This window comes from Antechinus flavipes, chromosome X (assembly GCF_016432865.1).
Source record: "Antechinus flavipes isolate AdamAnt ecotype Samford, QLD, Australia chromosome X, AdamAnt_v2, whole genome shotgun sequence".
Lineage (NCBI taxonomy): Eukaryota > Metazoa > Chordata > Mammalia > Dasyuromorphia > Dasyuridae > Antechinus > Antechinus flavipes.
In genome coordinates, this window is record NC_067404.1 from 79,437,983 (window position 1) to 79,462,560 (window position 24,578).

The following is a 24,578-nucleotide window of genomic DNA, read 5'->3' on the forward strand; positions in this document are numbered from 1 at the left end:
TCCCTTCTCTCCTTTCCCCACTCTGTCTTCCCCTCCTCTCTCGCTCTCTTTCCTCCTCTTCTTCTCACATACACAGAAGAGACTTTTTTTTTTAGTTTCTCAGAAGACATATTTGAAACAATTGCAGATTTGCAAAATGGAATCAAACTGCTCCATGTCTATCTCTGTCTCCCTCCTTTCTTCCCTCCCTTCTTCCCACCTTTGTTGTCTCTCTTTCTCGCTCTCCCTTCATCTCCTCCCCTCCCCCTCCGTTGCTCTCCCTGCATCTCTATCTCCCTTCCTTTCTCCTTCCCTCTCTGCCCCCCTCTCCTAGAGTTGGGGGAGAACTGGGGATGCTTTGCCAGACCGGAAGAAAAGAATCCCACTGGCTGAATGATGGGATGCTTTGAGCCCCCGATGTTTGGAGAGAGCAAATTCTCCAAGTGATCCAGCAGTTCTCCATTCGATGCCGGGCTGAGGCCTTTTGGGTAGTGTGGTAGCTGTTGTGCTTTGAGAAAACGGGCTTGTTGGAGCTCCGGCGGGACATTTGTCTTCCCTGCCTTTTATCCCTCCATGGGGCTGGCAGGCCTTGGTCTAAGTGTCCCTGACCAGCTCCTAGTAGCCTTGATCACAAGAAGAGAAGAGACAGTGTGTCTCAGTAGGTGGCGTTGGCCTTACAGTCAGGAAGATCTTGGTTAGCTGTGTGATCCTGGAGCAAAGACTTTCACACCTCAGCTTGCCTCGGTTTCCTCATCTCTAGAATGGGGCTAGTAATAGTCCTGCCTCTCAAGTTGGGCTATGCGAGAGGACCGGCAGCTAATGGTATTATTACTGTTGTCTCAGCCTTCATAACAACACTGATCCGACGGGCCTTCTTCTAGCTCCGATTACAGGATAAATGAGAGAGTTCCTAGTGAAACGCCTCAGATTTGCTTGTTCCCTGATGGGGGGAGTGTAGGGATGGGGCCCCAAAGCCTTCCCGCCTTATTCCCTGTCGGGAATCAGACAGACTCCCGGGGCATTGGGGACGGGGTCGGGACTCTCATTGGCTCGCAGGAAGGACGCCGATTGGTATACCTCTGTAGTCACCAGAGGGTTTCCCATCCCTTCTCCTCTTCCCTTCACAGGTGTCCTCCTGGGCACAGAATGCCACTCTGAGTTATGCATCCCTTCTATCCCATCTTCCCCACCACTTTCAGCTCACTCCAAGACAGGCAGCCGTGACTGTAGCACCCAGACGGATCGGGGAGCCGACCCAACCAAAAGCGCCGCCGCCGCTGCCAATGCCACTGCAGCCACTGCAGCCACTGCCACCATTGCCCCCGCCACTACCACCACCGTCACCGGGCCCGGGCCCGAGGCAGCAGCCGCGGCCACCGCTGTGGCTAACGTCCCTTCTGCAGCTCCCACTCTTGCCGCCGCTACCGCCGCCACTGCCGCCGGTACCGCTGTTGCTGCTCCCGCTGCTGTCGGGGCCACCGCTGGGGCCGCTGTCGGGGCCACTGCTGGGGCTGCTGCTGGGGCCGCTGCTGGGGCCACCACTGGGGCCGCTGCTCCGCCTTCTCTCCATCCAGCCGCCAGCCACGGACCGGCTCATTTCCCTACTCCAAACTTGGCCTATAATTCCGACAAGGCAGGTAGGTGATTCATTCTCCGAATCGGGTAACGTGCTCCCTCGGGAGTTTGTGGAGCTTCCTGGCTTGCCCTCGGGGGTCCGTTGGGTCTCTTTGGGGCCTAACGGCTCAGGATGGCCTTACCTGGATGTTCTCAGGGAGATTGCTGATAACATTGAGTGCATCTCTCATAGGCTCTTCCAAGGGGAATGGACGGGGACAAAGTTGGCAAATCCTGCCTCTGCCGTTCAGTCTGTAGAGATTCTGAAAAGGGACTGGAACCCCCAACAGGGCAAGGGGGGGATTGTAGAAACAGGGAATGTCTGCTTCCATCCCACTGGTGGCTTTTAAAGGGTTCCCTGAGGCTTATTTTTCTGTCCCAAGAAACTGATTTAAATTTGTGTGTGTGTGTGTGTGTGTGTGTGTGTGTGTGTATGTTGTGTGGGGTGTGTGTGTGTGTGTGTGTGTTGTTGTTGTTGTTGTCTCTGCTTCCATTCAGATGGACCCATTATCCGCCCTGGTGCTGTGGAAAGAAAAGTGGGCGTCCGTTCTCCGGGACAAGACCACCTGGATCTGGAAGTTGTGGAGTATCTCATCTAAACTGGCCCAACCGAGAGAAAGAGCCGGTCGCCCCAAACCGGGTTTTCTCTTTTCTTTTGTTTTTCAGAAAGTCATTTTGTTTAGAAACAGGGCAGTCCTTGAGTTGTGAGGAATAGTTACTCCCCCCCCAAACCCCTAGTGATAAGACCTTCAAAGGCAGAGTAATTAGGATGTGCTTCGAGTTAGGTTGGGATTGGATTTTCGCTTGTTTGAATGCTGGAAGTACTCGCGACTGGCTGGGAAATCTCGTCTTAAATGCACCGGGTTTGCTTGTCAGTTTCAACCTTGTCATCCTGTCATTGACAAATGTATTCACGACATAGAAATGAGAGACTTGGAGGCGCGCTTGGACCAGGCGGCCAGCGTACGGGGAAAGTGCCATTTGACGGTGCCTGGAAAAGGGGCTGGGGGATAGAACTGAGACCGGTTCCTTTTCCCCCACCCCCTTGCCTCAGCTTTCTCACGCTAAAGAATGGAACCCATCCGGATGTTGGGAATCTGGCCGCTGGGTTTTTTGCACGCAGATTTCCCCAACCGCCCCCCCCCCCCCCGCCGTCCTCCAGAATGGGGTGGAATAGGGAAATTGCTCGGCGGGATTCCCAAGCTCTTGCAGATTCTGCACGGTCCAAGAGCGACGTCGCCTCCAACGAGCCCTTTCCAAAGACCAAAGGATGCGTCTGGTGCAGGCGGTATCCTTTGAGATGTTGGAATGGGTTCTAGAAATCACCCGTGTCAGCTCCCCTCTCCCCCGGGTCCGTGTAAAGGCAGGGCCGTTACCAAGGCTGGAAATGGCATTGAAAACGTGCAGTGAGGGGAAGATGTGGGACACGGGCCATCCCCGTCCACCTCTTCTCCTCACCGATTTGATCGCTCTGGGGACAAAAGCCTTAAGAGACCTTTCAAAAGCAACAGGGAGATAGGTGGGTGTAAGGGGAGGAACCAAAGATATTCTTGAGAAACATCTCTCAAAAACGCCACAGATAGAAGCGGGCTGCTAGACTCCCAAGTGGGGCAGCTGGCTTCCAGTTCCAGCTCCCCCACTTTCTATCTGTGGGACTAGAAGCAAACCACTTCTCCTCCCTCAGCCTCAGTTTTCACAACTGGGAAAGGGAGACATTAATCTCACGGGACCTACCTCAGGGGATTCCGGTAGGGCAGATGCTTCGTCCACCTGAGAGCATCGGAGGCCCGGGAGTCGTTAGAGAACGGTCTCGTTTTCCACAGCGGGCCCCCGCCCCTCGAAGGAAGTCTTCAGGGGATCAGCAGGAGCAATGTCGCTCAAGGTCATTGCGGCAGAGAGGGGGAGGGGATGGGCGAAGGGACTTAGCGGTAGAATCCCAGCAGGTAAAAGAACGGGCTTGTTCCTCAGACCGTAATAATTAGAATGTTGATACATCCATACATTCATCAATACAATAATCTTTGAGCCAGGAGGGACCTTAGTCACTAGTTCATCCCCATTTTTTAAAATGACGGAAAAGACTGAGGTTCAGAGTGGGGGGCGGCGGAGCACCCGAGATCATCCAGAGGGCCCGTGGCAGAGCAGAAGCTGGAACATAGGCCGACGCTCTTTCCACTGCGCTGCGCTGCTCCGCTCTCTCTTGGGGATCTTCCGCGAGGATTCCCCATTTAATGAGCCAGGGCTGGAAGGGGAGACGGGGAGACGTGGCCAGCTTCAGGCCACCCGTGGGCGTGCTGGAATTGCCACGTCTCTCCCGCTTCCTGTTTTCCAAGGTGGGCCCCTCTATCCACCTGCACCCTGAGCCACCTTCAGTCCGGGTTCCTTTCGGAGAAGAGAGACTCTGGTTCTCTTCTCTCCCGGTGGCACGATGTCATCGATGACAGCTTTTCGGCAACCCAGAAGGCTGACCCAGATGCACAGCGGCCCATGGTCACGTGCTCCGATAACCCTCGTGATGTAGCTGCTCCTCTCCTCGTTCCTGCCGTCCTCGAGCTCAAGAGCCCTGAGATGGGGGGTTGAGGAGAGGCTTCCCAGGACAACCTCCCCTCCCCAGCTCTCCTTTTCTTTCCTCCATTTTCCCTGAAGGTCCCAGAGTCACAGAAGGATCATGTTGACTTGGACACTGGGCCATCAGGGAAGGTGTTTCTCAGAATTTCAGTGGGGCTTCCATGACCCCAGCACCACCCCAGTTTCTCACCAGCAGCTGTCGAAATCAGGGCATCTGAAACTCTTTTCACCCATGACCCCTTCCCCCCCCCCAATTTGTATACAACCCCAAGTTTATTGGGCTACAAATCCAATATTTCCCGATGATAAGATCACAATTTTGTGACCCCACCACGTTTAGTTCCAAGACCCCGTACGGGGACACGGAGCCCAGCTGAACAAGCCGGGGTCCAAACAAACCCAAATACTTCCCTTCCTTCCGAGGGGTCTCATCTGCTTCTGATTTCAGGCGTATGGGAGAAACCTCCCGTTGCTCGTTAGTGGCCGCTTGGGGCCCTCTCTCTGGCCCCTATCTATCTATGCATTTCTCTGGCACCTTCACTAGGAGGGAGGTCTTGTTTTACTTACTGGGGATGGGGGGGGAGGGAGGATGGGGGGCTTTGCATAGGGAGGGGGAGGGGGAGGGGGGGCAACATTAAGGCAGTGATAACTTCTGGACCTCGCACCTTCATTGGTCCAAAGTAACAATACAAAAATCTAATCAGTAACATTTCTATCGAGTTGATTTCTATCCACTAGATGTATTTTAGGATTTGGGTTTTCCTTTCTTCTTCTTTTTCTTTTTTTTTTTTTAAGCAAAGTGCATATTTTGAATTTGGTATTGTAACGATGAAGGCTTTACTTTTAATGCTGCTTTTTTGAGTTTGGGGGTAAAGGGGTAAGAGAAGAGGGGGGGAGGGGGGCACAAAGCCAAGGTATTGTGGGAAGCACCGTCGGGTTAAGTCTTGTTGGGAGAGTTTAGGGTGGATGTTGGCTGCCCTTGGGGTGGGGGGAGGGGAAGAGGGAAGGGAGAGGGAGGGGGGAGAGGGTTTTTTTTTTGCTTTTGCTTTTTAAAGAGCCCTTAGAAAATCTGCAAACGAACGAGGCAGCTTTAATTCTGAAAGTGTGTAAATATGCACTAGTTTATAAATTATATCATCCTCTCTAGTAGCCATAAAATCTCAAATTTAAAAAAAATGTGATTCTGTGTGCAAGCGCGTGAATGTGTGTGTCGAAGGAGTTTATTTAAAATGTCTGCCTTCTTACTGCCAATGCTTTCCGAAGGAGGGAGTTGGGCGGCGGGCTGACCCCTGACACCTGTTCCTGTCCCAAGCTGTCCTTCACTATCTCTAGTCTTAACTGTCCTGTTCTATCCTGATAACATCCAATAAAAGCTTTCTCTAGCCATTGACTCATGGTCTGCTTTATCGGGGTTCCACAACGCATCGAGTTCTTCCTTCGGTGCCGTGGCCGCCTCCACAAACAAGGCCCCACGGCCCGTGCCTTCCAAATTTTATCAGGGTAGCTCCTCGGGACCAAGACGCATAGTCCCCACGAAGCCTTAAAACTCAACCATGTCTATAATATGAAAACAAGGCAGGCTCCTCGCAGACCCAGCGGCCCATTCTCACATGGGACACATCCAATTGGTTTTTATGCCCAGGCTTGGTGAACGTAGGAGCCACATGGAGAAGGGGACATTTTGGAGGAGCCCTCATTCTCAGAAATTTTGGTCAAAGGAGCTCATTATACCAAGCCAATCAGCCCCACCACCACCTCAAAACACACACACACACACACACACACACACACACACACACACACACACACAGAGCAAGCTAGCTATTCACACTGACAGAAGTGGCTGACTTCTAGGGCTTCTTGTGGAGACGTGAAGTTGACTGGGTAAGTGGGCAGAGACTTTGCCGGGCCTGTCGGAGAGATGGGTCGCGAGCCAAGAGCTCACCAGATTTCCCCAGGAGGAACAATTCACATAGACAACACCCACCAAATGCCCCAAGACAGGAGATAGACCACACCTTCCCGCTCATTTGCCCATTGGGTCGGTGGGGAAAAGCTGGATTTGGAGCCTGAGGACCTGGGTCCAAACCCCAGATCCCCCTACTCTACCTGCGTGGCCAAACCTCATCCCCTTCTTGAGCCTCAACTTCCCAGCTATAAATGGAGGCTTGAGAATCTAGCCGTTCCACATCAAAAATTAAAATGAGGGTGTTTGAGTAGCTGATGTCAATACCCAGCTATCCCTAATGCCCTGGGTGCTCCTGAGTGCTTTTCCTTCTGGAATTGTGGCCTTCTCAGCCATGAGGGACTTGCACCCGGTGCCTAAGGTCCCACTCGGCCTTGATATCCTGTGCTGTCTTCCTCTAAAATGCAGGAGAAAGCCAGATGGACTATACTCCTTTTCCTCAATATGTTTTTTTGTGTGTGTGTGTGTTTGTTTTGGGGGATGTTTTTCGGAGGCAAACAGGGTCAGAGTCACACAGCTAGTGTCTTGAGTCTGGATTTGAACCCAGGTTCTCCTGACTGGGACCAGTCCTCTATCTGTTGCAGTGCTACCTAGCTGCCCCTCTATATTCTTTTTAATTCAATCCCTTCCACCCACCACAGCTGGTAATCCTAAATCACTTCCCCCTCTCTTGGCCTCCGTTTCCCATTATAAAATGAGGAGATATGGACTCAGTCATCCCAAAAGTTCCTCTAAGTCCTCTAGTAGTTCATGGTTCAAAGTTCTATTCCCTTCCCTGAGCTGTTTCTTCTTTCTCTGAGTTTCAGTTTCTCCCCCACTGCTACACAAAGGGGTTGGACTCAGTGGTCCCAAATGTCCCATCCAGCCCGAATACTGAATAGCTTCCCTTCTTTGGACCTCAGTTTTCCCCTCTGCAATGATGCTTTGGCCTGGATGAGATCATCCAGGTCCTGGATACTTTGTGACCTTGCCAGCTTTCCACATCAACTTACCTTGAAAGTCCCAAATGCTGGCAACATCTGGCTTGGAATATGAGGATCTCGCACCTTCCCACAACCCCGCCTGAACTCATCAACAACCGGATAGACTTTTGCCTGCATTCATTAGACATGTTAGTTTGAGGGGAGGAAGGGCTTGGAACTGCTGGGACACCCCCCCCCCTCCGCCCTGTCCAGTCCATCCTCTACCTGTGTAGAAGGGAGGAAATATCCAGCTCTCTGAAGCATCAAGGAAGGGAGGAAAGCTAAGAGCCTTCTGAAGTAGGAGCCCTTAGGACAGCCTCCAGAGCTTCTGGGACCTCGGATGGGAAAAAAAATGACCTCTGGGATTTCCACATTTCCAAACCTTATTCTAAGGAGGGGCTCCCCCAGACAGGCTCCAATGAGTGGCCCAAGGAACCATGGGCTGATTCCAAGCTGGGAGTGACCAAAAGGCCATCTCAAGAGGGTCGAGCTCAATCCTCCTTAAGGATCCCCATGAACACAGATTGGTTTAGGAGACCGCACACAAACATTGGCTGTTTCGTTTTCCAGTGACGTTATGATCGGGTTCCACTGGGCCACACTGGGGTTGCCTTGGGCCACCTCCAATCTAGTCCAGGCCCCTCATTTTTACAAAGTGGCCAATGGAGGTCTAGAGAGGGACAAAAAGTTATAACATGAAAACATGTCGTAAGTGGCAGATCTGAGATCGAAACCCAGGCTGCTTGATGGCTCTTCCAGAGCCGATGCCCTTTCTCTCCCGGCTACCAGCCCAACTTCCCTCAGCTAGCGCCCGGTAACTAGCGCTTCTGAAGAGGAGCAGCAGCGGTCTCCCTCCCCGACACCATGTACGGATGATCCCCCCACCCTGCCCGTCACAACACGCTTTGCCAGATGCCCCAAACAAAGGCCGTTGGGGGATTTGAAGCTGCTTTCCTGCCAACTGCCCTGGCTTGTGGTCCCGGGCGGCACCGGGAACCGGCAGCAAAATGAAGAGGAGCCTTTCTATTGCCGGCCTCAGCTCCGGTTCCGGTTCCGTGCCATCCACAAGCATTTATTTCTCACCTTCTGTGTGCTGGGCCCTTCCGCTGAAGGCCATCAGAGAGGGTTCCGGGGCTCAGAGGCCCAGGAGACAGAACAGGAATGTCAGCACAAGGGGCAACGGACGAGTATCCTGCTGTTTAACTTCTGGCCTGCCCACCCATACAGGGGCAAGGCTTAAGCAGCAGGAAAAAGCCCCCAGTTTGAGTATCCCTTGCAATTCTGGGGAAGCCCCCAGCACAGAAGGCAAGGCAGACACGTGCCATCTGCTCCCGAAGAACGCCCCCAGAAACGGGCCACGAACAAGAGCTCCTCCCGGGGCCCGTCGGCGTCTGGGCGGTCTGGCTCTGGTCCGTGGCCCCGAGGAAAGCCTTTTATGTCCACTGACTCCATAGCTTCTTCCAGCACATTCACACACCACAACTCAGCTAGCCATTTGCCAATGGATGGGCATCCCCTTGCTTTCCCGTTCTTCGCCATTGCCAATCTCTTTGCACACATAGGTCCTTTTGGTCTTTCTTTGGCTTGAAGGGTGAACACGGCCCAGGAATGCTGGGAGCATTTGGAGTTGTATTCTCTGACAATTAGAGATGCAAAGTCTCTGATGCTGGGTGACAGACCTGTCCCTAGAGCACAGTAAGGCCCTTAAAGTGATATGCAAATGAGAGCTATCACACTTCCCAGACTCCTGGTCCTGCTTCTGGTCGGGCCTCTACTACATTAGCCCCATGTCCCCTCAGGCCCTGTTGGAGAAAGCCCAGTGCCCTGCGCCCAAAAACCTATAGCTTCTCCCAGGTCAGCTACCCACTGCCAGCTCAGCCCCTACATGCGTCATTGGTGGGGGGGCCCACCTTCCTCGTCACCACTTCAGCTGCCGCCAACTGTGGGCACAGGAGCCCTGCGAGCTTCAGGATCTCTCAAACCATCAGTCTAGTACTTGGGTCCACCATCCCGCGGAGGTGGCTGTGGTAGAAAAGGGGCCGGCAATCCCGACCGCCACCCATGGGGCCTGCGAGTCAGGCTGGCTGAAGGAGCAAGGCACACGGGGGGAGAGGGGAGAGGCAGGATGTGTAAGTCAGGCGGCCGCAACTATCTTGGCCAACAATGGAGACGCGAACCTGAGAGTCTTTGGAACCGTGGCGCTTCTGTCCCAGCGCCCTCAGCCGTCGTCCCGGGAAGCAACCCCTGGGCAGATGCGGCCTGGAGACCCACTGCTCCAGCAAGGGCTAAGGACACAGCTCCCAAGGCCCCAAAAAGGACGGATAGTGTTACATGGGTACTTGATACAGGCAAAACCCAGTGTGCTACCATGGATTAGGGAGCCCCGTGAAAGTGAATGTGACACTCTAGGCCTTTTCCCTTCCTCTAAGTGGAATGATCGCCTCTCCACAGAGGCTGTCCAGGCTCACATTGCAGGCCCTTGGCTCTCCACGAGCTTCAGGCCCTGGCGAATATCTCAAACTGGACATCCCCTAGGCAACCCGAACACAACATGTCCACAACCGAGCTCCCTCTTCAAACCTTCTCCATTTCCCCCAAAAGCCTCTCCGTCCCTCTGGTCCCTCAGGATCAGCAACTTGGCCTAATCTCAAAATCAGAGATTTGATCTTAGAGGCCATTGTCTAGCACACCCTCGCTTTACAGATGAGGAAACCGAGGCACCAAGAGAACAATTTGTCCAAAGTCACCCGGCTGATGAGTGTCTGAGGCCAGATTGAAACTCACTCCGAGTCTGACAGCACCCACTCGCCTCCTGACTTCCTCTTCCCTGCACCCCACACAACTACTCAAATACCAGTTCTTGCCCTTTCTGCCTCCACGATCGCTCGCATCTGGCTCTTTGGGCCCTCTCCCCCGATTCAGGCCCTTCCCTGCCTTGCCTAGGTCCTTCCAATGATCCCACAGTTGACATCTCTGTGTGAAGTTTCTTTTTTACTCCCCGTACTGCTGCTGAAGTGATTTTCCTTCAGTAAAGATGCGACTCGGTGACTCTCCTACTCGATAAACTCCAGTGACTCCCTCTTCCTTCTAGAATATATATAAATTCAATATAGATTGGAAATATATATATATATATAACTCCTCTGTGAAGGTCTTGCAGTAAAGACATCTTGGGTCATTTTCTGCCCTTGTTCCCCAGTTGACCGATTAATTCATATGTGAGTTCAGAGGGGAAAGGTTGGTGCCACCGGTGGGGTGGCAGTGGAGACAATTCTTGTTTCTGCCCCCATGGCATCTCTCCATTATTCTGCTTCTCTAATACAGCTTCTGCTCCCATCACCTCATAGTTGGGCCATGGCAGTGACTGCTGAAGGTCTCCCTGTCTGTGGTATTTCCCCCCTCCAATCATCCTCCACTCAGCTGTCAAAGTGATTTTTCTAGAACGAAGGTCACTCCTCTGCTCATGAAACAATAGTGGCTCCCTATCACCTCCAGGAGCAACCTGGTTCAATCTTTTCTGCTCCCCTTCACTCGCTTTAAAATCCAGTTGTTTGGACCTTCTTAGGGTTCCTCGTCCAGTCCTCCGTTTCTGCCCATCTCTTTGCCTCTGCCCCGGCCACTCCCCCACGCCTGCCTCTTCTCCACCTCTTAGAATCCTGTCCCACGTAATCATTTTGTTTCTGTCATAAACCCGTAAACCTGCCCGTGTCAGACACGTTTACATTTGAGAAATTGCCTGGCACACACTAGGTGCTTAATAAATGTTTACTGGTTGCTCGATAGATCAGAGAATACCTCTTGGGGGACTTCCCACACAGCAATTCAGGACCCACCCAGTAACTGCAGTCAACATTAGCCTGGGACTGGCACTAAATATAGAGGGGAGTGGAAAGGCCATGGGAGGGGGAGGAGGGAAGTGGCCAGACTGGGGATCAGGGTAGGCACTGGTGCTCCACAGGTGAGCTTCCGTCTGGTCTCTGAGCTCTTGAAAGCACCCCGTGGCCAAAGTCTTCTTCTGCCTCTCGTTGCAGAGCTATGCGACTTTTTCCTCCCCAAATGACCTCAAATTGGAAGGTCCCTTAAAGAGCGTCCGGTCCCATCCCTGCGATTTGCAGCTGAGGAAATGGAGGATTCATGGGAGATAACTTGCTCAAGGTCATCTGGCTAGGAAGGCAGAGTGAGGATGGGAACTCGGGACCCAACTGGGCTCCTTCCTGCTATCGGGCACTACCCTTCCCCCTGCCCCCACCCTTGGCCAGGATCACCCTCCACCCTGACTAAGGAAGGAGATCTGTTCCTGGGACCCAGAGCTGGCTTTCCAAATGCTCTCTCCCCTCGAGAGCTGGGCACAAAGACTGAAATCGAGGATTTACGACTTCAGGCTCGTTACAGGTTCATTATTAGCCTGGTAACTTAACCCCAGTTTATGACCGTTTTTCTATGGGAAAATGCCTTCTGACTTCTAGTGCACGAACTCAGAAAAAGCCCCAAATCCACCCCGCCCCCCCAGTCCTGGGACCACGGCCAGCTGGCAGGCAGGTGGGAAGGCTGGGGGAGGCTCACCTCCCCATTTTACAGCAGGGGAAACTGAGGCTTGGGCGCTTTTCTGAGTCATCCAAGATCACACAGGTGGGAAATAGCAGAGGTGGGCATGGAAATGAGCTCTTGAACCACCCTCTGAGGGATGCTGGAGCAAGAGGATGGCACTCCAGCTGGGGTGAGAGGCCTCCCTCAATCAGAGGCTGTTGAATGAATGAGCAAGGGGAATCATGGGAGATTTAAAGCAGGCTTCTCTTTCCGAAGGGGAGGAGGTAACATGGATGCTCCTTCAGATACAACCAGTCTCCTTCCTAAAAGGAGGAAGAGGGGAGTGCTGAGAGAACGGGCTGGAGGACGAATCCAAAACTGGGGGAAGCTCTGGAGACTCAGAACATCTGTAGGCTACCAGCCTGCCTAGTGCCACCCCCCCCCCCGGGTCAGGACGAGCCATCCTTCCTCCCCCCCCCCCAGCTAGGCCTGGCTGGGAGGGGGGGAGGCTCATGCAGATACAGGGGGTGGAGGAGGGGCAGACTGCACAGGGAAGAGCAGGAACTCTGCCAATAAAATAGTTCAAGTTAACTGAAAACAAGACTTTGCTGTGATTTCTCCCTGGGCTCCTTCCCAGAGCATCTGGTTTCAGTTCCCCTCCTTGAAAAAAGCCCTGGCTCATATGGTTTCAATAGCAGCCCCTGCTCCGCGGACAGACAGCTGGGAGCAGTGGTCCTGTCCCCGCAGGCCCCGCCCCCAGGCGTGGGGAGGAGCCTCGGACTTCCAGGGAACAACCCAGGGCCTTGGCCCGCTCCCCTGTGGACTCGCTGGGTGACTTCTGCCAAGTCCTCGCCCCATTGGCAGCCTCGGTTTCCCCTCTCATCCGGGGATCTGACAAAAAAGAAATGGAAAGTGCAGTCCCAGAGATGCGTGCAGGGAGCCCTTCCCTCCTGTCCCTGTTGAGGGAGCCTCAGTTTCCCTTCTTTTCCAGAGATTTGACAAAAAGTGGAAAGTGCAGTCTCAGAAATGTGTGCTGCAAGCCTTTCCCTCCTGTCCCTGTTGTGAGGGAGCCTCGGTTTCCCCTTTTCCAGGGATTTGACAAAAAATGGAACGTGCAGTCCCAGAGATGCATACGGGGAGCCCCTCCCTCCAGCCATCCAGGTTAGGAACTAAAGCAGGGACGGCTCCACCAGGGGTTGGACAAGCGTGACGGCAGCATCTGTCTGCAGGATGCCCCCTGGCAGGGTCTGCCATCCAGTTCCAGTGGAACACTAACACTCGTGAACTCACTGCTTTCTAATGTGCAAAGGCTCCTGGGATTGGAGAGCTGAGACACCTGAGGGGCCGGAGGATCCAGGCTCTCCACTCTGCTGGGCTGCTGCCTCCTGTGGTACGCTGATCCCTCCAGCTCCAGGTACTTTGAGATCCCGAAGGTCTGCGGCCCTCTACCCCCACAGAGGGCTAGCTCGGGCCTAGGAAGAGGGGGGCTCCAGAAGTCCCCACTGGGTCTTGATGGGCAGAAATGGTTCCTGAAAGGATCGGGGCCAAATGCTAGATATCTGGGGGTGCCCACAAGGTACCAATGGGATGTTCAAACTCAAGTTCAAGGTGTTCAAGCGACAGCAGCAGCAGCTCCCCAACCCACTTCTCCAGAGCCTGGTAGAGGAAGATACACTGGCCATCTTCCAATCCTCCAGCCCCGGAGTTCCCATTCTACTGGCCAGGAGAAGACTGGCTGTCTACACCTGGGGGCAGAGCACTGGGCTGATGGGCCGTCCCCTATCGGGCTCACAAGTCAATGCCGGACAAAGACAGGTGGGAGAGGCCTTCAAGGAACCTTCAAGTATCTGGGCTGGGGATGTAGGAAGAAAATCCCTCCCAGATTTGGTGAAGGAACCAGGGAATCAGGGAGGGCTTCTTGGAGGGGAGATCCTGAGCTGGATCTGGGAGGGTTTCCTCAGGTAGAGGGATGGGGGAGAGGGCATTCACAGTGGCTGAGGAAAAGGAAGCAAGAGAGCACAGGAGGTTTGGGATAAGGATTTCTGGACAGTGTTCTGGCCAGGGGAAGAGTTGGAAGTGAAAGCTGGAGGCAGATTTTGGAGGCCTTTGAATGGCAGATGCTGGAGGCCGGGCTCTGTTCTGAGGTGGGGGGAGGAGTTTTGCCAGACATAGGGCTTTGGGTCCCCAAGAAAAGCCAGCAGAGTTAGGTGGGGAGGGGAACCACCCAAGGGTGGGGTGAGGTTGTTCCCCCTAGCCCCTTCCTCCCAGGAACCTCTGGGACACTGCAGCAGGCAGCCTCTTTCTGGCCAGCTGTTTTCCCTGTCTATAAAACATGGGGGGGCTTGGATAACCATTCATATTCTGGGGACCCCGCAGCAGCAGTGGCTCAAAGGGGACACTTGATAGTGGGTCTGCTGGCTCAGCCCAGATGGTGATGGCAACCTGGAGGCCTCCTGCATGCTCACTCCCGTGGGATACATCAGCCTTGGGGAGATGGGCGCCTTCTGCTCCTTCCTGGAGCATCCTCTTCCACTGCTTACCCCCTTTCTCCCAAAAGACACCCCTGAATGATCCATGGATTCACCCAATGAATTCAGGGGAGTCAGATGGGGAGGGTCAGGATGAGATCTTCTCAAGGCCTCCTGGGAATGGAAGGGAAAGCAAGAGAGTGGGAAGCAGCTGGACGAGGAGGTGGGAGGGAGGGTCTTCACTCCTTCGAGGCAAATGCCAAGAAAATATGGGAGTGGGGAAGAGACAAAAGCAAAGGGCTTTTCTACCCAGCTTCCAACTCCAAGGCCAAATCCTCCCCTTTCTGTCTGCCTATGTGATACGGGAGACAGAATGCCCCACTTGGAGTCAGAGGACCTGAATTCAAATCTTGGCTCTGTGTGCCCTTAAGCAAATCCTTTCCTGGCCTCGGTTTCCCCTTACTATGGAAAATGAGAGCTTGGATCTCTGAGGTCCCTCCCATCTGTCCCTCCATGATCCCATGATTCCATCCAAATCGACCGTAAGCTTCCTAAGAGCAGAGACTTTGATTTTATCCTTATATTTCCCAAACTGAGAGGTCTAGAGCTCTTAATAAATTATGGAGTGGAATGAAATCCACTCCTCCTCTGCCCTGACCGTCCCATCCCATCAGGAAGTCAACTTTGCCTCCTCTGCCCATAGTTTCCATCCTCTGGGCACAATCTCTTGAACTGGTTAAGACTCAGCTGTGTGTGTGTTGCAGGGAGGGTGGGGGGGGCCGAGGGGGGGGAGTTTCTTCCGGCCCTCTTGATCCTGGAACACTAAAGTCAGTATAAATTCAGCCGCTGCTGACTTGACATCTCGGAGGCAGAAGAACTGCTTGGGTTGGCAGCTCCCACCAAAATGGTGCCCGTTTAATTGAAACCCGGCCTTTCAGGCTTTTGTTGGCCTTTTCTTGGCACACAGGGTGCTCGAGACAAAGAAAAAGGAATCGGTATGTTGGTGACCCTGCGCTGATTGCACATGGTCCATGCTGCTCCCGGTCGACGCACAGCAGCTCTCCTGAGTTGGTGGGATGTGCCCTGAATGCTAGAGCGGCTCCCGATGGACCACGGTGCCGGAAACATCCAGGATCACATTTCTCTCCTGATGCTTTCTCCATCCCAGTGCCAGGGGCTTTGCCTCAGAAGGCTAGCTCCATTGACCAGCTTGGAGGCGAATTTAGCTGCTCCCCCTAGACTTGGCCTCCGTTCAGCAGGAGGACCTGACTAGCTGCTTTAATCCACTCCCTCTTAGGAGAAGTCATGGCAGAAAGGATGCCCTGGACAAAGCTGCCCGGAGCACTGGACTTGGCTCAGATGGGAGGGAAAGAAACACTTGGCATCGAGTTGCCCTTATCTGGGGCAGCGGAACTAATGCCTCTCTAACTGAATTGTCATTGAGGGCTCTTGGGTGAAGTACCAGGTTTTTAATCCCGAGGAGAGAGGAGGAGAGAGATCAAGGAGATCACTGCTCTCCTGAGAGGTGCCAGCCAAATAGCCCACCCTCCGCTAAACCATCACCCCGTGGGAAGATTTCTCCCCGTTGTTTCTCTCTGTAACCAGAGAAGACTCCCTGAAATCAGGCCTTAGATAGCCGGGATGGCTGTAACGTAAAAACAAAAGATGTCAATAAAGTTGTCAAAAGTCAAATCCATTAATTTGTCAACTTGAAGGCCTTATGCCTATGGAAACTATGGGCAGAGGAGGAAAAGTTTACTTCCTGATGGAACAGGAAGGTCATGGTGGAGGAGGACTATATTATATCATATTATATAATTATACATTATATTATTACATAATATAATATTCATTGTATATTCAACTCGATTCCGTAATTTATTAAGAGCCGCCTCCTAAACTTGGGAGATCCAAGGACTTCGTGATAATTTACATTCTAAGCTTTCCAAAGCACTTTGCCTCCTCAAAAGCCCCAGGCGTTAAGGAGTACAAACATTTTCCATCCCTAGTTGCCAATAGAGGAAACTGAGGCTTCCAAAAGTAAGTGCCCTTCTTGGGGTCTCACAGCTAGTATTCGTCAGAGCCAGGGCTTAAAGCCCAGTCTCTTGAGGTCAAGTCTGATGTTCTTTTCACTTCAGGGGAACACCTAGTCTACTTTGAATGTGGAGGAGCCCTGCTTTCTTTGGGAGTCAGAAAGCTTCAGTTTCTTTATCAGGGAGTGAAAGGATTGGGCCAAAACCCCAAGTAAATGATCGGAAGTATCCATTTAATTTTAATGCTTGACAATTAGATAGTGCTTTGCTGTTTGAAAAGTCGGGCTGAATCCTCACAAATACCCTGGGAGATCCAGTTGTACCATTATCCCCATTTCACAGATGAAAAAAGAAAACAAGGTTCGTAGCTAGGAAGTATGACACGCCCAGGGTCACCATGGCTAAAAAGGGTCTCCGAGGTGAGACATCGGCCACCCCGGGTCTTCTGATCACCAGGCCGGGCATTTCATCTACCACCCCCTGCTCTGCTTTGTATTCTCCGGGTAATCCTGGCAAAAGAGAGGGGTGCTGAAAGTGAGCACACATTCTGTTTCTCTTTGCTTTTAAACAGAAATGAAGTTGGATATCTTTGGTTTCTATATCACCTAAATTTCCCCGATTCTCTCTCCTGTTTCGTTCCAGCGACATCTGCTAAAACAGAGAATATTTTTAAAGAAAAAAAGGAGGAAGAGGAGAAGAAATCAGCAATGTCAATCAACACATAGAAGAAATCTGAAAATATATGCAATATTTCACATTGGGGGACTCCTTTCCCAATACCGCCCCCCCACGCTCTGCTAAAAAGTGTGTGGGGGGGTCTATCTAACTTTGGAGGCCATGACACTCCCCACCCTCCTCATGCAAGCCTCCATCACCACCTTACACTTGTAACCTAACACTTACAGGTTATAGCAAGAACCTGTTGGTCAGTCTCCCTGTCTCAAGCATCTCCTACTTCAGCCCATCTTCCATTCAGCTATAATATCGCTTTTCCTAAAGCTCACGTTCCCCTCCCCCCCTCAATAAACTCCTATTATTTCCAAGTTCAAATAGAAATTCTCCTCTGGTTGTGGTCCCTTCCTGCCTTTCTGGCCTTCTTGCTCTTCCGTACTCCGTGGTACAGTGATGTCTGAAACAAGGCACCCCATCTCCTATTCTAGGCATTTTTCACCCACTGTCCTCCATCTTTAGAATTCTCTCTCTTCTCATCTCTGCCTCCTAGCTTCCTTCAAATCCCAGCTAAAATCCCACCTTCTATGAAAAGCCTTTCCTGATACTTCCTTCCCTCTGGTGACTATTTCCAATTTCTCCTGCTTGTATCTTGTTTGGTCAGTTGTCTGTGTCTTGACTCCTCCATTACACTGTCACTGAAATCAGAGGTTGTCTTTTGTCTTTCTTAATGTGCTTAGCAGAAGGCCTGCCACATAGTAAGCACTTAATAAATGCTTGTTGACTTGAAAACTTCTAATTGGGTAACATTCAGTCTTGATTTTTGGGGGGTGATTGTTTTCTCTTTACGTTACCATAGTCATTATATAGCTTGTTTTCTTAGCTTCACCAGTCTTCGGCAGATCACTTAACTCTTACCATGCTTCTTCATGTTGATCATCATACTCATTGTTTCTTACGGCATAACCCTTGCCGACCCAAATCCCATTAGATTCCTATACTATGATCTCTTTGGCTGTTGTTAACCAACTGATGGCCATCTACTTTATTTTCAGCTTTTTTCCACTATAAAAAAATGCCACTATAAATATTTTTGATGTGCTTGGAAGACTTTCTTTTTATCAATGGCCTCCTTGGATTTTATGCCTCCTACTGAAATTTCTGGATCAGATCTTATGGACATTTCAGTGACTGTATTTACAGAATTCTAAGTTGCTTTCCAAAATTGCTGTTGATTTCACAGCTCCACCAATAATGTGCCTATTTTTAGCAGTTGTTCCACCATTGACTATTGCCATCTTTTGTCATCTTTTCCAATTTGTGGAATATGAGGTCAAACTTCCATAATTTATTATTATTAGAGCATTTGTTCACACAGTCGGTACTTTGCAATTCTTTTGAACACTATTCGTAAACTTGACCGCTTATATATCAAGGAAAGGCTATTAACATATGTACATGTATATAGACACACACAAATATATACATATATGTATTTTTATATAAACAAATATCTTAGTTGTTAATATAACTCAGATACTAAACCCTCATTTGAGAAATTTGATACAAAGCTGGTTTTAGGGGTTTCTCCCCCTATTTAACCACTCTCCTTCTTATGCATTAATATTGCCAGCACAGCAGCTTTTCAGTTTCACATAAACAAAGTTATATATTTTATATTTTGTAATTGTCTATCCTCTATTTGGTTAAGAGTACATTTCCTTCACATATCTAAGCTTCTCCTTCCTTTTTAAAATAGTATGATCTTTAATATTAAGGCCACATATCCATTTAGGATATATTATGTGTAACAACATGAAATGTGCTGGTCTAAACATAACTTTTGCTCCAAAAATTCTAATTTCCATTTTCCAAGTTTCTCAGCAGTTAAAAAAAAATCAAATCAGGAGTTTTTTCTGAAGTATATGCTTTCTGGTTTATTGAACACTAAGTCATTGAGTTCCATTGCTTGTCATTCTTCTTTGTTTAGTCTGTTCCATTGATCTACTTCTTTATTTTTTAATCTGTACCAGATGCTTTTGATGACTGTTGCTTTATAATATAGTTTGAGGTCTGGAAGTGCTAGTCTCCATTTGTTCCTATCGCTTTTGAAAATTTCCCTAGATATTCTAGAACTCTTATTTTTCCAAATGAATTTTGTTGTTATTTATCAACTTCTGTAGAGAATTTCTTTGATAATTTGATTTACATAGCATTCAAATTATATTTTAAAATTAATTCTGTTTCATTCAATTATTTAACTAAAAATTAATTTGGATAATATCATCATTTTTATTATATCAGCTCGGCCCAACCGTGAACACTGAGAATTCCTCCAGCTATGTAAGTTGTTTTTTATTTCATTATGGAGCACTTCACAACTGGATTTTTTACAAGTGTTTTTGTGTGCTTTGGTAAATTGATGCCCAGATACTTTATACATTTTATACTAATTTAGAATGGGCTTTCCCTATTATTGCCTCTCTCATTTTGTTATTATTACATACAAATGCAGGGGATTTTTAAAAAGTTTACATTGTAGCCTCTAACTTTCATAAAGCCATGAATTGTCTCAATTAGTATCTTTGCTGATTCCCTAGGATTTTCAAAGTAAAGCATCACATCACGGCCAAATAGAGATAGCTTTTCTGCTCTTTACCTATCTTTACATTTTTGATTTCTTTCATCTTATTCCTATTACTACTATATCTGGAACTATATCAAATAGTGGTGGAGAGGATGGATATCCTTGCTTTACTTCCATATTTCAAGGGAAAGGTTTGAACATTTCCCTATTACATATATAAGGCAACCTTGTGTTTCTCTTTCTACTAGATGTCCAAGACTATGAAAGTGACATGGAAATTTCATGTTGCATGTATTGGTCAACTGGCCATTTGGGGGAAGGGAAGGGGGAAGGAGGGGAAAAATTGAAACAAAAAGTTTGGCAGTTGTCAATGCTATAAAATTACTCATGCATGTAACTTGTAAATAAAAAGCTATAATTAAAAAAACAAAAAGAAGTCTTTTGTTACTATCGTCTATGTTTATTGTCTCTTGTCTATCTATGCTTAGTGAATTATCAGCTTAGTGAATATTCCCTTTATGAATTTACATGCTAAGGCATTTGGAGCACACATTTAATACTGACTTTGGTTTGTTGTCTGTGCTTCCTTTCTGTATTATTTAGTTTTCTTGTTTATCCATTTATAATTTGTTTTTGTTTTTGTTTTTTTCTGATAGGATAATTGCAATACCTGATTTTGGGGATCCATTTGATGCATAATATTTTTCTAGCCCCCACATTTTTATACTATATACAAGCTTTGTTTTTAAACGTGTTTCTTATAAGTAACAGATTGTGAGGGGTTGTTTCCTTATCCAATCTACCACACTTTTTAATTTATTGAATTGTTTAATCCCTTCATATTTAAAGAAGGAGGTTTATATTTTCCTCCATTTGTCTCTATCGTTTTGTTTTTCCAAATTAGGTTCTTTCCCTCTTCCTCTGTAAACATAATATTTTGCTTTTCCAATTATTTTAGCTTAATCTATTTTAAAGCAATCTTATTTCCACCAGCTCTTTTCTCCTCTCCCTCAAGTCTCACTCTCTCCTGTTTCTAACTCCTTTCCTTAGTTTTGGAGTTTTGTTTAGTAGCTCCTTTTTGACTTGTTTTTGTCTAGTTATTCATTCTTTTCCCCTTTCTCTCTCTCTCAGTTAAATAGAATCTTTTCTTCTTCTCCCCTTCAATTTGTTTTGTTCATTAGTTTTTAAAATTCCATTTTCTGTGCCTTTTTTTTCTAAAAAAGGATTTTTTTCCCTCATTGTCTTCATCGTTTCTCTTCGCTTTCTGTCTAGTTTAAACTTTTATTCTTTGATTCATGCCCCTTATATTTATTTACTTTTTTAGGCTCTATATTCATCACAGAATTATAACTTTTGAGATGCCTGTTTTGGTTTCCCTCTTCTAAAGTTTCTGTTTTTGCCTTGTAGATTTTTCCTCCCCTTGCCAGGCTCCTTTTTTTTCTGTTTTCTCTCACTCTTGGAAAGGAGCATTATTACAAAGGGAATATTGCCGGATGGTAGGAATCTACTCTGATTGTGCAGTTGGTTTATGACTTTTGCCCTCTGCTTTCTATTTTTCCATTTGTTTTCAAATCTTCTCTTGGGTCTATGCCCTCCCACTCTTCTGGGTATCAGTTACCCCCAAGAGCTCTGATTCCCTTTCTTGGGAGATAGGATGAGTAGTTTCTCAGTTGCAGATAACACCTATTGTAAAGTTTTTAGCTCTCTCTATAGCTTATCTTTCTTCTCTCATGGGAGCAGTTATCAGTGGTACCCCCCTCTAACCATGAAAACAAAATTTCTCCCCCCTTTCCACCCCTATCTTTTCTTCCTTGTGATTCTCAAGTGGGATTTATTGCTCAAAGACTAGCAAAGTTATTTTCCCCTCACTGTCAGCCTTTGATTTGATTAGGGTATATATAGCATGCATTCCCCTCAATCTTCTTCCTCTCCTCTCCCTTTTATGTGTCCTCGTATTCTATAATTTCCTCCCACAAAAATACATTGATTCTTCTGTAGACAGAGTAAAGTTTATTCCACAATGCTTTAGACTTGTTTCTTCACCATCATTTCGATAAGACTTCTGCATTTACCCTCGTCTTTTTATGTAATTTAGAAAGAGGTCTCTTACTCATATCTCTGCTATTATTTTCTTGCGGTTGTCATTTTAGGCTGCTGTATTTGTTTACTCTTCTTGTATTTCTTTTGTCTGAGGTGTCTGGAATTTCTTCAGGGCTGGTTTTCTTTCTATGGATGTTTCTAAACATCTCTCTTTTTTTAAAAACCGAATCTATCTTTTTTCATTTATAGTTAGGCTCAGTTTTGCAAATTATGTTACTTTGGGCTGCATCTTGAGCTCCATTGCTCTTCAGAACCCATTTCCTCTTGAGGTTTCTGATGGGTGCAGAGAAGTCTTGTGTTATTCCAATTTCCTTTCCTTTATATTTGAAGGCCTTTCTCCTGGTCCTTTGCAGAAGTTGTTGTTTGTTAATAGAATTGTTCAATTTAACAAGTATAGGTCTTAGAGTTTCGTGAAGTATGAGGTGTTTGTTCATAGGCGTTTTATGGATTCTTTCAGTTGGTACTTTGGTTTCTATGTTCAGAAATTCTGAGCAATTTTCTTGCCTTATTTCCTGCATTATGGGATTTGGGCTTTCTGACTCTTCGTATTCTTCTGGGGGTTATCTTTGTGAGATCAATATATTTTTCTTATATGAAGAACATGATTTATTTTTTTGATGAGGCAATCGAGGTTAAGTGACTTGCCCAGACTCACATAGCTAGGAAGAGTTAAGTGTCTGAGACCAGAATTGAACTCAGGTCCTCTTGACTTCAGGGCGGGTGCTCTATCCATTGCACCACCTAGCTGCCCCTATGATTTCTGTTTACATTACTGTTGTTTGCTTCTCTTCTTCGGGATTGTCCTTCGCTTCCATGCATTCACATTCACAATCAGTTATTCTCTTTTGGTTTCTTTGGTGAGACTTGCCACAACAAATTCAAGTTTTTCTATTCTGCCTGTTATTTCTGCTTTGCCGGCCACAGATTCTGCTTTTCAGATTCGGATGTTCCTCTTGAATAATTCAGGAACATCCTGCTGTCATTCCCTGTTCTCTTTGAAATCCATGGGATTCTCTGTCTCATCTGATGTGGATTCATTTGTCTTTGTCTTGCAATAGTTACTCTAGACGCCTGGACTCTTTTCCTTGATTTGGAGGCCAAATCACTTTGGATTGTTTATATTATGCTAGTTGCTTTATCTACTTAAGCTCAAGTTATTTGAGTTTTCTTTTCCTGGTCTCTTAGGTAATTTCAAACTTTTTCCTGACTCCCTTCGCTTTGACTGGTGTTTCCTGGGGAGCTGGCTCTCAAAGAGTCTCAGCCTCCTCGCATGCTGGGGAGCTCAAAGTTCACCTGCCTCCACGTCTACCACAAGTGATTTCTGGAAGAACAGAACCGGTCCCAGCTGGATACTGGGCGCTTTCTCTCCGGCTTAGTGGAGTGCCACACGGTACCACACACAGTGCCCTGTCCTAGTCCCTTCTGTTTCTCAGCTCTCTGGCTGAGAGATACCTTGCATTGTCATGCTGCTTTTGTAGAGCAAATTTCTGCAATTTAGATTTTGGATCTCTGTGCTGCTGGGATGAATGAGGGCCGGTCAGGGTATAGAGCTGAGTTCTGTTACAAACGAGGAAAGCTTCCTGTTCCTGTTCCTCTGCTCAGTTGTCCCATAGGACTCTTCCACTCCTGCTGTTGTTGCCATTGCAGCCTGAACAGTTTCTTCCATTTGTCTCTCCTGAGCACCGAGAGTGGGGAAGATTGGGGGGGAATCTAAGATTGAATTATCTGATATTCTCTTGGATCAGCCAAGAATGATGGGTGAATGGGGTAATAAGTTAGCTCTCCCGGTTAAGGATGGACTAGAGCTCTTACCCAGTTTGGGGTTCTTGATGTCCTAGGCTGTAGAGAGTGTTGAAATGACTTTTCTCTGGCACAAAATTCCCATTTGGGAAAGGTCTCGAGGATCAGATAAACGTCTAACTCCTCCATCTTGTTTAGGAAGTTATTTGAATCTAGTAAGAAATTAATGAAGATTTGTTACACATCGACTATGGGCCAGACCCTGGAATCAGGAAGACTAGGCTCCAATTCCCATCTGATAGTTCCGATTTTGGGGAGCCCGGGCAAGTCACCTCTCTACCTTCCAAGGCCTCAGTTTTTCATCTGCAAAACCGGGAGAATATCAAGACTTCCCCCAAAGGATTGTCAGACAAAATAATGGATTAAAAGCACCTTGAAGGGGCAGCTAGATGGCACAGTGAATAGAACACCAGCCCTGAAGTCAGGAGGACCTGAGTTCAAATCTTGCCTCAGACATTTAACACGTCCTGGCTGTATGACCCTGGGCATGTCACTTAACCCCAATTGCCTCAGCAAAAAAAAAAAAAAAATCTTGAAAATCTTCCTACTCTAGATAAGTGTGATATATTATCATTGCTATTAGCTTCATAAATCAACTGCATCAATATAATAGGGCAAGGTGACTAGAAAGGGGCATTTGTGAAAAAATTTCAAGAGTCTCAGTATAGCTCAGCATGGCCCCGTAGGGTGATGGGGCTGCCAAAAAGGGTGAACGTGAACCTGTAACGAATGAATAGGGATCTAGTGTCCAAAACCAGGGAGGTAACAATTCTGCTTTCCTGCCTTCCCTAACCTCCAGTAGAATCATGGTGTTCGGTTTTTGGTGGCCCATTTGAAGACGGTGACCATAACGATGAAAGGTCTGGAAAGTGCCTCCCCAAACCAGGCTGGTTCCACGAGAGCCTCCCACACCCATCCCCATGTGTCTGAGTTTGAAGATTTGAGATGTTAGGATTCTCACGTGGGAACTTCAAGGATCCAGTGAAGGCTGAAGCTTTGTTCATCCGTCTGCTTGGGATTTTGCAGTGTACCTCTGAAGCAAGGGAAAGTCTGGGTATATGTTATAAAGCCAGCCTTCCTTCCTTCTCACTCCCCAGTCAAATTCCCTTTGGTCACCAGAGGGAGCCATTGACTCAAATAAAAATCCCAATGAGTTCATGGAAGGCTCACCATCTTAATAGCTTTCCTTTTTCTCCAACAAAACTTCCAACGAAATAATATTAGCGTTATCGGACTTGCCTCTGTAGTGGAAGAGTTTCATTAGGAAAAGGAGAACTGGAGTTGGACTCCGGGGATCTGGCTTTC

General features: G+C 48.2%; 1 protein-coding gene across 7 annotated transcripts in view; it reads left to right on the forward strand.

Annotated features, from left to right (window-relative positions):
* Positions 1-2,775, forward strand: part of AMOT (angiomotin) — a 58,029-nt gene extending 55,254 nt beyond the window's left edge. For 5 of the 7 annotated variants that reach the window (XM_051967843.1, XM_051967848.1, XM_051967844.1 and 2 more), the window contains 2 exons: positions 1,107-1,616; positions 2,092-2,775. In XM_051967843.1, the coding sequence (XP_051823803.1) occupies positions 1,107-1,616; positions 2,092-2,192 (611 nt within the window). In that variant the 3' untranslated portion in view covers positions 2,193-2,775. The remainder of the gene's footprint in view (positions 1-1,106; positions 1,617-2,091) is intronic. The other 2 variants (XM_051967847.1, XM_051967849.1) reach the window with 1 other exon arrangement.
* Positions 2,776-24,578: the final 21,803 nt, after the last annotated feature.